General features: G+C 50.9%; 1 protein-coding gene across 1 annotated transcript in view; it reads right to left on the minus strand.

The window, feature by feature from the left end:
- Positions 1-5394: 5394 nt before the first annotated feature.
- Positions 5395-14870, minus strand: part of LOC144120279 (solute carrier family 22 member 7-like) — a 32277-nt gene continuing 22801 nt past the window's right edge. Inside the window, exon 2 of the mRNA XM_077652675.1 lies at positions 5395-6963. Within this exon, the coding sequence (XP_077508801.1) occupies positions 5395-6963 (1569 nt within the window). The remainder of the gene's footprint in view (positions 6964-14870) is intronic.

Raw genomic sequence — 14870 nt, forward strand, 5'->3', positions numbered from 1 at the left:
AGCTCCCCTTTCTGCGGCCCCTTAATTTGGCCGCTTTTGCATCCTTTTCATTGTCATCCTTTCTTTTTGGTTTATTGGAAGAAACCTCTCTTCTTTCTCGACTGTAGAGCTCCCACAGTGCATCTCATGACGGTAATTCCCACTCCTACCGAAATTACGGGGACTATCAACTCTAGCATCGTTAAACCGCCTCCGCGAAGTGTACTCCTCAACGAGTTCAGCAGCTTTTGTCGCAGACGTTACGTTGTCCCGGTCCTGTAGCCAATTTCTTTCCTCTTCAGCGAGACAGTTGTAAAAATGCTCCAACAAAGAGAGAAAGGGAGAGGTGGTAGAGGAAAGGCCGGGAGGTTAACCAGTAAAATGTTCCAGTTGGCTACCCTGCAGTGGGGGAGAGGGATGAGGGGGGCGTAAGAGTATAACAAGTAGAGAAATGCGGTCCGTAGCAAGCACGACAGGCAATGACACAAGCACAGTAAGTCACAGGCCGCCGCACCTGTAGACTGCATACCTGGAGGGCTGCCGACTTCGGCGACCTGAGTGGAACAGATCGAGGGCCCTTCATCACAAGGCAGCGCAGCCGTTTCAGTGTCAGGAGAGGCTGCTTGCCGTTGAGGCTGATAATGTTGATGACAGCGTAAGCATCGGGCTTCTTCTCGGAAAGATGAGGCTGGAGGATGCGTTGTTCCAGCTATTGGACAGCTGCAAGCACTGGATTCAACAAATCCAGCATCTGCAGAGCATTCTGCGCAGCTGGCACGTGCATGCTGGAAAGCAGCACACGCATGACATTCACGATTGGGTTTAGCATTGCAATCACTTGCTCGTCTGCGACCTGGGCCGGTTTCTGACTACTACCCGACCAGCAGTAGGCTCAACAAACTGGGTGCGCATTGCTGAGGTGGGTGCTGGGTGCGTCGGGAGCGATGGCCAAGTCACTTGCCGATCCCGGTCTTGGACCGGAGTTGTGACTTCCGCTTGATTAGCAACGGGCTTGGGACTCTGAGTACGCAATACCTGCTTGGTCATTGCGCGTGTGTGTAGCTCAGGCTGGGATGGCCCAGGCCCGTCTGCGACAACCGTCTGTGCCTTGCCAGTCACATGGCTCCCGTTCCTTAAAGTGGTATGCGGAGGGGGAGGACAAGTTGCGGAAAGTCTTGAACGATCCTTTCCAATGCTCGCTACACTTTCAGAAGGTCTGTGACGGGGGCGACGACGTCGTCGCACCTTAGCGGCAGCTTCTCTGTGTGTGGAATTGTCTCTTGTCATTTGGTTGAATATCGCCCTCTCCCTTTTCAGGCGAGGACAATCTTTTGTGGCAGCGTCTTGAGGGCCGCGACAATCGGCACACGTAAGAGCTGTTGCCCGGCAAGAATCGCCGTTTTGTGGCTGAGTACACCGTATGCACACGATGGGGAAATTGCGCATACTCTTCACGTGTCCTATCTTCATGCATTTCCGGCACTGGAGAGGCTTCGGGACGAAAGGCCTAACTGCATGCCGAAAGTGCCCAACCTTCATATACGTTTGAATGCAGTCCCCTTGGAAGGTCAACTTGATGCACTTTGTCCTTCCAAGACGCTGAGCTTGCAGTATGGCTACACCGTCGGTAGCTGGTTGAATCAAAATGGGCAGATCAGAGTCACGGATGGCTTCGTCGACGTCGTAAATGACGCCTGCCATAGTGCCACTGCCTAGAAGGACATGGCAACGAGCAGCAAGGCGGAAATTTGGGCGAGTTGGTAAGTGTTCATTTTCGCTCTCAGCGCAACACGAACGGGACACAAGACAACAAGTGTTCAGCGCCTGTTTGTGCTAGTCCTTCGTCTTGTGTCAGCGCCTGTTTGTGCTAGTCCTTGTGTCAGCGCCTGTTTGTGCTAGTCTTTCGTCTTGTACAGCGCCTGTTTGTGCTAGTCCTTCGTCTTGTGTCCCGTTCGTGTTGCGCTGAGAGCGAAAATGGGAACGAGCGCTTATGCCGCCGAGCATTCTGATGTTGCTCGAACTCTCAAGCGCGTTCCGGTTTATGACATCAATGGCGACGACATCCCTAAAACGATTCACCCTCACATCTTTAATTGCTCCCGGGACGCGGGCCTCCAGTAACGCACACCTGGCTTGCCTATTGATGTGGTTGAGATTGTCGATGGGAGTCTCTGGCACAAATAAGACAGTATGCGCCGATGATCCTGGCTCCGTAATGATCGTGGACGTACTCGACGGCGACGAGTCCTCACCTTTGTGCAGTCTCCGCTTGGCCTTCTTGTTTACGACTCTGATGAAGCCGCCGTCAGCCGAAGTGTCATCACTGGTTTGCCGAGTACACCACGGTAGCCTGGCTGCTTGTGTCATTCGGGAGACCAAGATGTTTCCTCTGGGCGGCAGCGGCTGACCGACCGGACTGGAGTTCAACAGCGTCCACTTCCATCACCGTCACCAAAAACGAAACAGTGGTTTCATTATAATGTCGTAAATCATGAAAAAAACTGAAGAGGCGAAGGGACTGCGCTCTGGTGTAGAGCCACTTCATCGTCTGCCTGCTCCAGCATAATTCTCTCAACTGCAGCGTCCCAGTCACTGTAGGACTCGGTGCTCCTTAACCACTCGACCAAGTTAACTTTTAACTTGTACGAGAAATCGGGATAGCTCTCTTCCCTCGACTTAGCTCCAAAAATCTTTGCCTGAACGATTCGGCGGTAAGTCTGTACTTTCGTAGTAGGCAAGCCTTGACCTTCTCGTAGTTGTCCGCGTACTCCTGGCTGAGCCGCGTGACAACCTCCGCGGCCTCGCAGAGCAGAACCGTCAGTAGCCCATGAGACGAAGTGTCTCGGCTGAAAGACTGTTTCTCGCGTTAGTTCAAAATTTACAAGATACAGACCGATATCTCCTAATAACCACATATGGCAGAATGTACCTAGACATCTTGAGCTTTGCCTCCTTGTTGAGAAGAGGTACCACTTGCTGGGGGAAATTGACCGACCACTTGCTCATCTCCATTTCTAACTTACAGAGCTCTATCTCCCGCTCCAGTTTTCTTTTTGCTTCATTCTCACTTTCACGCTCACACCTCTTTTCCTCTTTTTCCCGCTCTTTCTGCTGTCTGAGCTGTTCTTCCTTTTTTGTTCTATGAGGCTCCATGCTTCACTGAAATCATCTGCCCTCAAATCAGTGATTGCCTGAATGATCAAGGGTTTTCGTGCCAAAACCGTTGTACCAGTCCCCAACAGGTCCGGCTTCTGCAGGCCCATAATAGTTCCGAGTCTAGGTTGTTCACAAACCAACTTTGCGGTAAATGCCAAACCTCGAGGATTTAAGCACAGACCTCGACTAATACAAAAATCTAAGCCCTCTTTTAGAATCTCCTCACATATGGTGGGCATTGCCAAGGTCTCCGCTAAGTTTAAAGAATTCCTGGATATGCGCTTCATGGAATCGCCCACGTATTCATGTCGGGTGAATTCCGCCATTTTTTTGCGATAGCGCAATCTAACGTGGCAGCCTTATTGAACATGCCCCTCGGTTACTCACGGCATTATTCACGCACGCCTTTCACTTACCTTTGCGTGAATGGAATCTCCGGCGGTCTATGAATTATTTTTGTGGTCATTTCCTTTCTGGAGGTAAATAGTAATAGAGCAGCATACGACAACCCTGTGATGAAACCTAGCGCTGCTCTCATCAGTCTACCAGTGTAAGGCCATTTAGATTCACGACGAGACAGATGAATATGCTCGCGTTGCATATTGGATAGGCCGTTACCTCAAAATGCGAGAATATTGAGCAATCAAACATAATTGTATGATGTCATCATAGATGCACTGTCAACGTGTCAGCGCTTCGTGTACCGGCAACTGATCATTAATAGCATTAGGTCAAAATCAAATATGCAACTTGCTGCAACTCAACAAAGATTTGATTAAGGTTAAAGATAATATCACATGTATACCCTTCACTTGCTTTTCAAAATTGCTCTACACACTTGGTGGTAAACAAATGCGCGAATTACTGCCAGGGCGAGGCGCAAACCCGGCAAAAACTCAGAGATGAGATGGGGAACGATGGCAACAACGTTACCGCGTTCTGCCCTCTTTAGAGCATTTAAAAAAGAAAGTATTTGATGCAACCTTGCCCACTCAAAACTCTCACGCACCCTTTTTGTTTTAGGAAGCCCGGCCAAAGATTTTTATATAATGTCGGTAGGAAGAAAAGAACTTTGCCTCACTGTGCCACCCATGTTCCGACTGCGCTCTTGACGGATCGTCGTAAAAACAAATCTTCAATCAATGACTTCGTTGCGTCGCCAGTCATGCCTCAAGAACACAATCACCTTCGGATGAATTATAGCTATCGTATTTTGTAATGGCAGGTGTCTTACATTTAGCGACCGATCGAGACTTCCTTGGCGCCGGAAAGTGCGTCAGATACTTCCTGTGGAAGCACCGCACTGGTGATTAGTTCCTCATGGTGGTTTATGTGGTACGCAGTTCCGGTGCCCTTATTCGCAACTTGGCGGATCCGAGTGTCAGTCGACCGCTACAACATTCCGCCCTTTTTTCCTCCCCGCGTTCCAATGTTACGACTTTCCCCTATACGACGTATCAAACAATATGTGAGTAAATACAGTAACTCTGAGCAAGTGCTTACAAGAAAATTGTGTGCAGCGCATAGTGATCTGGTCTCCAATCTACAGTTTTCGTATCCCATATAGATCATTCTACAACAGCTAGCCCGGACACATCAATGGCAGTGACACTATTGTGCTTAGCAGAGAGGCTACGGTAAAAGCAACCTGCTCTTGCAAGCAGGTTACAAAAGGATGCTCGAGCATGCGTCATCTCTGAGAACAGAGCAAACCTTTATTATTACAGCCACGCCACCACATCGGTAAGCGTAACCACCACTGACTGAGTGGAGTGTATTTTTAACTAAAATAATGTCGAGCAAAAGTGACATTTTAGTGACTGCTACTAGAAATGATTCATAATTACGGAACAATGTAAACTATTGAAGTGCTACATGAAAGGAATAAATTATTCACGGCTTGTGACAACAAGAGCAAGGGAAAATCTCATCTCTGGGAACATCGCCGTCAGTGCATCCAACGTCCATCATGGTAAGTGAAATCGCAGTAGCATGCGCACGGTATTGCAGAGCTTATGATGATAAATCATTACATATGACATTTTTGTAAAAACATTTCGCAAGAAGATGCAATTAAGTAAATGCAGCAGCGATGTCTAATTTTTCGCCAGCATAATGTCCGAGCTAATTATGGGTGGTCAAAAACGAAGCAGAATTCTAACAAAAAACTCGGTTTGCTTGAACATTTCGGGTTCCATTCAAAGAAAAAAACGGTAGCAAGTCCTGGGACAAGCTCGCGCCCCCTTTGCCGATTCTTGTTCACTTATGGCGCGGCAGGGAGGACCGCACGAGTGGAATACCACCTCCGCGCGAAGCCGGAGGTGTTCCAGGTGATGCCGGCGATGCTGGGGACGCTGGAGAAGCTAGAGACGCTGGTGATGAAGGCGATGCAAGCGTTGCACACGACTCAGTGCCAGCGCCGCTCCTTCTCTTAGAGCCTGCCTTCGCCTTGCGGTGGTGACGCGACTTGCGCTGGTTGCTCGCATTGGCTCCCACTTGACCCTGGCCCAGAGATGCCTTCAGGGCCTCTTTACGTTGCTCGTCACTCAAGACTCCTGGTTCCGCAGGCGCTTTCTTCTCAATGAAAACCTCCGGGAGCCACTGGATCGCGACTAGGCTAGTAAAAGCAAATACTGTCATTAAGACGTTGAGCATCAGTTTGTCCGCGTCGTATGAGCTGTCGAGAAAAGTGGCCAGCAACGCACCTGCGCGCCCCACCGAGTACGATATGCATAGCCCCAAGCTTCGCACCACGGTGGGATACACCTCCGCCGTATAGCCGAAGTTGAGGGCCATGGCTACCGCGGAAGTGCTGTCGACAACCATTCTCGACATCGGGGCTTCAGCGCTTAGACCCAATTGGAGGGTGGCTGTACGCAGTGCACTGCACAAACACAGCGCCGTCAGCACGCCCGAGAGAGCCGCTCGCTGGCCTCGCTTGTTGATACAGTAGTAGGCGGCAAAGAAGAGAAGCGCCTGCAGCAAGAATCCCAGCACGGCCCAGTGGGCAGGAAGCGTAGCCTGCCTAAGCCCCGTTCCGTAGAAGGCGAAGCTCACGCCGAACCAGGAAGCCAACGCGGACACGGCACGCCTTCGGAAGATGATAGCGTTGAGCTTGCTCTCTGTGCCACTGGAAGCAGCGCCTGTCGACGATGGCTCTCGCTTTTCTAGCATTTTTTTAAGCGCCCTAAAGGTTGCCCGCGCCTTGATCCCATCTCTGCCATTAATTGCAGCCGCCCGGAGAACGGTACTCTCTGCGAGCCGAACCCTCCACGTGTCAAGTAGCCACACGGGTGACTCGTTGAGGGAAAGGCACCAGATGGCTACGAGCGCGGTAGCAGCAGCGAAGAAAGCTTGTGCAAGAAACCAGCGTGGCTGCAGCGCCAGCAGGGCAAATAGCAGCAGCTGCGCCAACACGGAACCGACGCTGGCGGCCAGCAAACTATACAGAGGGCGGTTAGCGTTGCCGGTCAGCTCGTACAGCAGGATAAAGACCAGCAGGAATGTCGCGCTGGAGGTGGCAGAAATGACGAAGCGAGCGGCAAGGAACACCTGGAAGGACTGCGACGAGCCGGCGGCAAGGGTGGCCAGGAGCATGCCCAAGGCGCACGCCGAGATTGTGGGCCTGCGTCCTACGCGGTCCGCTGCGATACCAGCCAGCGGCACGAAGGTCAGCGAGCCCAGCATGTACACCGATGAGGAGATGGAGTAGAGCCACAGGCGGCCGCACACCAGGTCCCACGAGCTCACGATGCTGTCGTTCCGGTCCTCGCTGTCGTAGTCCCACCGATTGCAGGGAACTTCGCGGCGCTTTTCCTCATCTTCCTCCTGAAGAGAGAAAAACAGAATCGATGAAATATAGAAGCATTGCCGAGCGAGAGTGGCTGACTTATGGCGTGGGTTTTCAAGAAGCCATGAAGGCAGTTGGCATCAATCAACTGGTCACTAAACGCATGTTCGTATGACACGGTGATGCTAGAAATTGCTTACAAATGAAGAATGGGAAAATGGCCCCACTGGGCTCTGCATGTTTTAGGTTTATTGAAAACAACGAGATTAAGATGGAGTTAAAGCATCGAGTCTTAAAGGTACAACTTCATAGAGTTCATCGTGGCTGTAGTGATGTTAAAATTGGAACCGCTAGGGTCCCATTTCCATGAAAGTGAACTGCAACAATTTTCAAGTGGAGTGTATTGTCACTGCGGGTCAAAGGGCTCCAGGTAGTCGCATTGTTAAGGGAACCTAACATTGCGGTTACTTTTTCAGCCTCGTATAACCCCGTCTTCACCCCTTTTGTGAAGCTGTTGTGGCATTCACCTTTGGTTAGAAAGTAAACGGTATTTTTCATTTCTGACAACAGCCCAACCAACAAGAGTTCAGAAGCATTTTGCGATGCCCAAGGCAAGCAGAAGGCACTTCCACGTGCCCGGCATCACTAGGGCTGGCGGCGGCTGGCTTCTGGGTAAAATCCCTAGACATGTATTTACGGCAATTTCATCGGCCCGGTGTCCACCTCTCCTCGTTTTATCAGCTTATTAACCCTTTGAAGGGACAGTGCGGTTCTTGCGCTCTTTCTCGGTATGTTTCCTGCGGCAAAAAAAAAACTCGTGACTGAAAAATTTTGAATTGAGAGCTATTCCAGTCCGCTCGATTCCTCATTCCAGGACTCCAATGGCCATGGCTGTTTCTCTTGCCTGGGACACGAGGTTACGCTCGATCATCAGATTAAAGCTAGATAGAGCGGCCTCCCACTGCGCCTTCATGTAATGTGTTTGTAGGCAGTCTAGTTTGTTGCCCCTTCAGCCCCACGTGACGTGGTATACTGTGGGTCTCTCGTCGCACCACGGGCATGCGTCTTTGTAATTTTGAGGGAATATTATCCTGAATTTACATATATTTGGGAAGGTGTTGGTTTGGATTTGGCTAATGTACCTAGCCTCCTCTGCTTTCAGCCTCTTGTGTGCATATGTTGGGGGAGATAAAGTCGACGCACTGATCGAAAATATCCGAGCAACCTCGAGTGACCAATCATTCATTTAACTGCAACTGCCCTGGACTGGTAGGTTCTGCCACCGGTGGGACTTGTGCAATCCAGTTCTTCTTCCCTAACAACCTCACTCGACCAATCAATAATTTAATCGCCACCTGCCGGATTGCATGAGGTCGCAATATTTTATCGGTACCATCGAGTGTCCACACACACACACACACACACACACACACACACACACACACACACACACACACACACACACACACACACACACACACACACACACACACACACACACACACACACACACACACACACACACACACACACACACACACACACACACACACACACACACACACACACACACACACACACACACACACACACACACACACACACACACACACACACACACACACAGGTTTTCGCTCAATGGGGTAAGGCTTACGCCTTAAAATATTCGGCTCAGACACTTTGGACTGCTTGCGTGAAAGAAGGTGAAAGCACGCCAGCTCACTTCCTGCACGCAAGCGTTCGCGGTCCAAAGCTCACGATCACACATAATGGGCCGCTATGGCTACTTGCGGTGAACTGGCGAGGCAGAGGACACCGCATTGCCACGCAGCCCGCAATATCCTACCTCTACATGGCTGTTCGAAGGCGCCGGCGCCACTGCACCCCTTCTGCTTCGTGCGCTTCGGCATTATATAGCCCTATGCCACGCAGCTTCCAATTCTACCTCTAGGCTGTCGCCGCGACACCGCGCTAACTTCGTGACCGCAGACGCCGCCCTACCACAGCCCGCGCCCCCCTCCACCATCAGCTCCCGCATCAGTTTGCATTCGGGTGCGCCGACCGTCTGCAAGTAGACGCCTTCTTTTATGGGTATCATCGAATGTTATCATACAAACACACAGACCGGATTTCGCTCAATGGGACAAGTAAGGCTTACGCCTCTAAATATTCTGAAGACGGTTAACCTGCTTCGTTGTGCCCTGTCTAGCTTGTGCCACGCAGCAGTGATGCAGTAGACAAATTTTACAAGAATTTCGCTCTGACATTTATTTGTTATCGTGCTCACTTTGCTGGCTGAGTTCCGAGGTCACCTCAGCTTAGGCGCACACGAGTTTCGTTTTGCCATGAGCGGCCTCGAGAGGCGACACCTACTAGCTTTCTCACAAGCAATTCTTGTGAGGGCGGGAGCAATAAGCGTCACTCTGCACAGCGCTGCAGAGTGGCAAGAAAGGTTCTGGCAAGAAAGGTTCTTTCCCGTGCGCGTGCCAGCGACGCTTCTTTGGACGGAGGTTTCAAGTGTTAATATAATAAGAATTGTTTTGTGGGGAAAGAAAATGACGCAGTATCTGTCTCATATATTGTTGGATACCTGAACCGCGCCGTAAGGGAAGGAATAAAGGAGGGAGTGAAAGAAGGAAAAAGAGTTGCCGTAGTGGAGGGCTCCGGAATAATTTCGACCACCTGAGGATCTTTAACGCGCACTGACATCGCACAGCACACGGGCGCCTTAGCGTTTCTCCTCCATAAAAACGCAGCCGCCGCGGTCGGATTCGAACCCAGGAACTCCGGATCAGCAGCCGAGCGCTAACCACTGAGCCACCGCGGCGGGTGCCAAGTGTTCCATGAAGCGATTTTGAGCTGCTTGTGTGAGAGGAACTCTTGTCCGCTACACATTTTGACAACAGGGGGCCAAACTTAATCTTTGCGGCTTCTGTTGAAGTAATCTGTCCAAACAGGCAATAAATTAAAATATGCGGCGATGGTAGAGTGGTCTGCTATTCGACAGCCTGCTTAGACGGATTACAAGAACAGTTTATGGTTTATGGTTTCTGGGGGTGTAACGTCCAAAAGCAACTCAGGCTATGAGGGACAAGAACGTAGCAGGCCACAAACAGAATACGTTCTGCGCTCCATTCTCAACCAGGAGTGAAAAAGCGTTTCTCTCGGGTCGGAAACTCATAACTGTATCAAGGAACACAATTGCTCCATCAATCAAAGAACTTAATCACCAAAACATACCTTTTTGCGCACTTCACACAACTAAAGCACATTTTCTTTGATTTATTCACGCACAGACTCAGCATCCTCATGGCAGTTTCTTAGAACTATCCGGCTTTGCAAATACTGTGCAACAAAGGAAGAAGAAAACAGCGAATTCATAAACATACGGTTCAACGTCTAGGAATCGCAGCAGCAGGCTATCGCGCTGCATGATTAACTAGTGGTTTCTCGCGCATTGTATTCAATATTGTCATCATCATGCTTCAGGCGTTCGTATTGCGTTGTGAAACATTGCATTTGAGAAAAGCAAAGGCGCAGTACGTTACCGTCTCCTTCCTTCTTGGTCGACACATCAAACTCGCCATGAGAGAAAGGAGGAAGGTGGGAGTGAAAGAAGAAAGGGTGAAAGAAGTGCCGCAATTGAGGGTTCCGGAGTAGTTTCGATATGAAGTGACATCGCACAGAGGACGGGTGCCTTTTGCGTTTCACTGCCATCGAAACGCGACTACTTCGGCAGGATTCGAACCCGGGTACTCCGGCCCAGTAGCCGGCCATGAGCGAAGGAGGGAGTAAAAAATTGGCAGTAGCTTAGCTCGGCTAAGCCAGGATATAAGTAGCGAGATGTACGTTTCCCTGGCCGAGCTTGTTGTAGTCACTGTGTGTTTAGCAAAGAGAGGCATTGGGCTCTATCTCACCGGCTCTGCGCCGTCTATTACGCTCGGCAGTATGGCATCTCCGTTTGGCAAGCCGTTCCTCTTTATGTTCGGGCGTCTCCGCTAATCTCTTCGCCTTCTTACGCTCATTCTCTTTGTTGAGTAGCCAAGTGCCGGGCGACAACCTCAGGATCGGAAGGGTTAATCTTGTCTATACCGCCGTTTAGCAGCGGCTGGACTCTTCTTCTCTGCACAATTGTCAAACGTTGTGATACAGCCGCTCACTTCATCTCCGCCTCTCATACGCAATGCTGCGCATGCGACGCGCGGTTCGGGTGATAGAGCGGCGTGCGGCGAGGCGGCAACGAAGCGCGCGGCGCGCTTCGTTCTGATGGTTGCCATGGTAACGGCGCTTGAGCACAACTTTCCTCTCCAAGCCACCGCGAAATGCCCGACTGGTAGCCCCAATCGGAGTCTCTTGCTACAAAAAGAAGAGAAAGAGGAGTGGCAGCCGGAGGAATCGAGATAAATTTCCACCACCACAATCTCTTCAACGTGCACCGACATCCCGCAGCACACGGGCGTTTTGCCTTTCTGCTCCCCAAGTGATTGCGAAACCTATTGAAGGTTCGCGCCACAGTTATGGCATATTAAATTCCTAAAGGTACACCCTTTGTCAAAAGTAACCGAGCAGCAGGTTTTGCTTCTCAACCGTATAACGGAGCCGTTATGGTGCTTTTAAAGACCGAAAGGTGTGAAAACGCGAGGACAAGCGCTTTCTTACTTTGCACACATTCAGAGCTTAGGGGCTGCCGTAAGTGCTTCTCGACGCGCCTAAGAAACAAACCACCTGTGCCCGGTTACTCTTGACAAAGGCGGTACCTTACGGATGCACTGAGACGTGGAAGGCAATACCAACTACGAAAGAGAGCCGCCTGAACGCGGCGCGCCTATAACACCTGCAGCCCCCCCCCCCCGCCCCGTCCCAGCGCCGCCAACACAAAGAAGTAGAGATGGCGCCAGAACGCATTCTTCGCCCAAGGCAAAGGTTGCAGCGTAATGTGTACCGCGCGCTGGCGCCCCCTCCCCTTCTTCAGCAAGTAGACGGCTCTGGTCACGGGGGGCGCTACACTACTGGGAAGTCTGGGATATTCGTTACAGCCAGTGCGACAGTATGCGGCGTTGTCTGGCGAAAAATAGATTCAAATAAGACTTCCAGTCGATGGACTTACATAATCTTAGTATCCACGAGAACCTTATGTCCTCAGGGATAAAATGGGAACGCTGAAATTGAATCAACGTGGGAACAGTCTGTTCATATTAACGTTTACAGTCCACAACGAACGCGTCTCGTTGCCTTCGGGGCTCTCGTCCGCAGGGTTCAAGAGGCAGGCAATAAGCGGCTACTTAACATTCTGAGCGACATCAATGCGCATCAGGATGGCGGTACCATTATGACTACCCCATGGGACTGCCACTGTGGAATGCTTGGCTATCCCTGGGTCTCAGCCTGCTCACAGACCCGACCTACCCTACCCGCAGGTGAATTGGCGTAGCAAGAGATACCCCCCGGACCTTACTTTCACAAGCCCAAACGTACGGCCCACTTGGTGCAATACTCAGGAAACTTTTGGTAGCGACCACTATGTCGTAAAACAGCAGGTCAAGCATCCTCCCGGTAGCGTCTGCGCCCCGTAAGATCACGGATTAGGACCTTTTTCGCGCATATCTGTGCGAGTCAGTGGACTCCTCTCCATGACCAACAAAGCGGAGTGGTCTACTGCCCTATTACAACATGTGGCGGATGCCACAACAGACTTGGAAAATGAGCCACCAACCGCAATCTGTGGTGCTTATTACGCCCGTCTGGGGGACTGTAAACGCAAGCTAGAGGCTCGGCTTCAAGCCCTGCTATGGGACAGGGATCTCCGGCGCCGCCTCGGCCGGATTGACCAAAACGTTGAAAATTATGCCTTTGAGCTCACTCGAGAGAAAAGGGATACAATTTCTGCATAGATGGAATAAAACCGGAGGTCCCAAAACACATGGCATTACTTCGGCAACTGCATGATCCCGAAGGAGGCAAAGTCCAGACGCATGAACAGCTGGAGCGTATCTTTCATTGATTCCCTGGTCCATCAGAAGGATTACATCCGGAGCTTATCGACGCATACATCAGGCCCGGTCCCATTTGTGTCCTCTCTGATTATCGAGGACATGTTAACGACACCCTAGACGCACCCATTACGATTGCGGTAGTCAGGACTTAATCGCCTAAAGACAAACTCCGCACCGGGTAACAAACAAAATGTTACGAAACCTTGATGACGTATTTGGCTTTTATGGCACACTGCAGGACAACTGGTACCATTCCCGATGAGTGGAATAATTTCAAGCTATAGCTAATCCCCAAACCAAAAAAGCCCCCACCTTAACTAACCTGCGTCCCATCTCCCTCATCTCATGTGTGGGGGAGCTGATGGAGCATGTCATCCAAACGCGATTGCTATGATACCTGGAAGACCACCCCCATCAGACACCATGTGCGGGTTCAGGCCTCACCTGGCAGCCACTGACATAATGCTGCTGTTGAAACGCCACACCCCTGATAACTGCACAGGGGACACTAAAGTCATAGTGAGCTTTGATGCAGCCAAAACCTATGACAACATTCATCATGCCACCATCTTACAAAATGTCCTGTCCTAGCAGTGGGACCCAGGATGTATGCATATGGTGCCCCCTCCATACTGGCCCCAGCAGTAGTGGTACTCCACAGGGTTCCGTGCTTTCCCTGTTGCGCTTTTATGTAGCACTACTTCGTCTCCACAAACTGCTGCAGGCCATCCCCAACCTGGAGCACAGCCTTTACACCAATGACCTCCCCACGTGGATCACACAGGGCAGGGACAGCCAAATAAAGAGACGCTTCAGACGGCTGTTGATCAGGCGGGCCAATATATTTCTATCATTGGCCTCTCCTGCTCTGAAACGAAATCGGAATACATCATGCCATCTCAGGGACGGAAACCACCCAAGATTACGTTCCACCTCAAAGTGCTGGGCAACGCTGCTGGACAACGTGCTGGACAGTGCTGGTCCCCAAACAGGCCAGATTCGTATCATCGGTACGCATGTGCAAATTAATGAAACCAATTCCTCTGTTCTCAAACGCATACACCAGTGCACTGCACAAATCGACTAATAGTCGATTAAGTCGACTAATCCGGCGTGTTGCCAACAAACATGCCGGCATGTTGAAGGCTAACCTCCTACGCCTGGTGCAAGTTTTCATCTGCAGTCGCATTACTTACGTCACTCCATATCTTCGCCTCACACGCGGAGACCTGGATACGGTGGACACGTTCCCCCGCAAAGCATAGACAGCTATGAGGCTGCCCATCTCGACTTCCACGACCAAGTCCTTGGCACTCGGAGATTCCAACACACTTCAGGAACTTATGAACCCACCCTTACGTCCCAATGTCACCGCCGGTCGTGCAGTTCTGAACAGAGCGAAGATTCATCCCTCTTGCGCTCAATTTACTTACCAGGACCTTCGTTCTCATAAAGCGGGCCTTATGATCTCTCCCATTCCTAAACATATGCACCCAGAGTACCATTCTGGGTGCCGCACAGATCGAGCCCAGAAACTACAGCAGCGCCTTGGGACCCGTTTTAAAGTTAACTACACAGATGCAGCCAGTCGCCACAACCATCAAGTCATGGTTGCCGTAGTAGTGGCCCCTCACCGCCACATGCATGTTACCTGCTGTAACCAGAACACTACCGACCCCACCATCGCATAGCGCTTGCTTGCGACCACAGTCATTGTCAGTGACTCTGCACTGGCAGTTATGAACATTGACCTTGGACGTATCTCGATCAAGCCTGTCCTGTATTACACAATGTACAACCTCCGGCATCCCCACTGCTGCCGGGCTGATATCGAGCGCGATGTTTCCCCCCTGTCAGATGAACATTTCCCAACAAAGCAGAAACTCCTGCTAACCTATCACGACCGTTTGCAACATTACAGGCTAGGCTGACGTCTTTACCCTCCCACAGAC

The sequence above is a fragment of the Amblyomma americanum genome, chromosome 2 (assembly GCF_052857255.1).
Source record: "Amblyomma americanum isolate KBUSLIRL-KWMA chromosome 2, ASM5285725v1, whole genome shotgun sequence".
Classification (NCBI taxonomy): domain Eukaryota; kingdom Metazoa; phylum Arthropoda; class Arachnida; order Ixodida; family Ixodidae; genus Amblyomma; species Amblyomma americanum.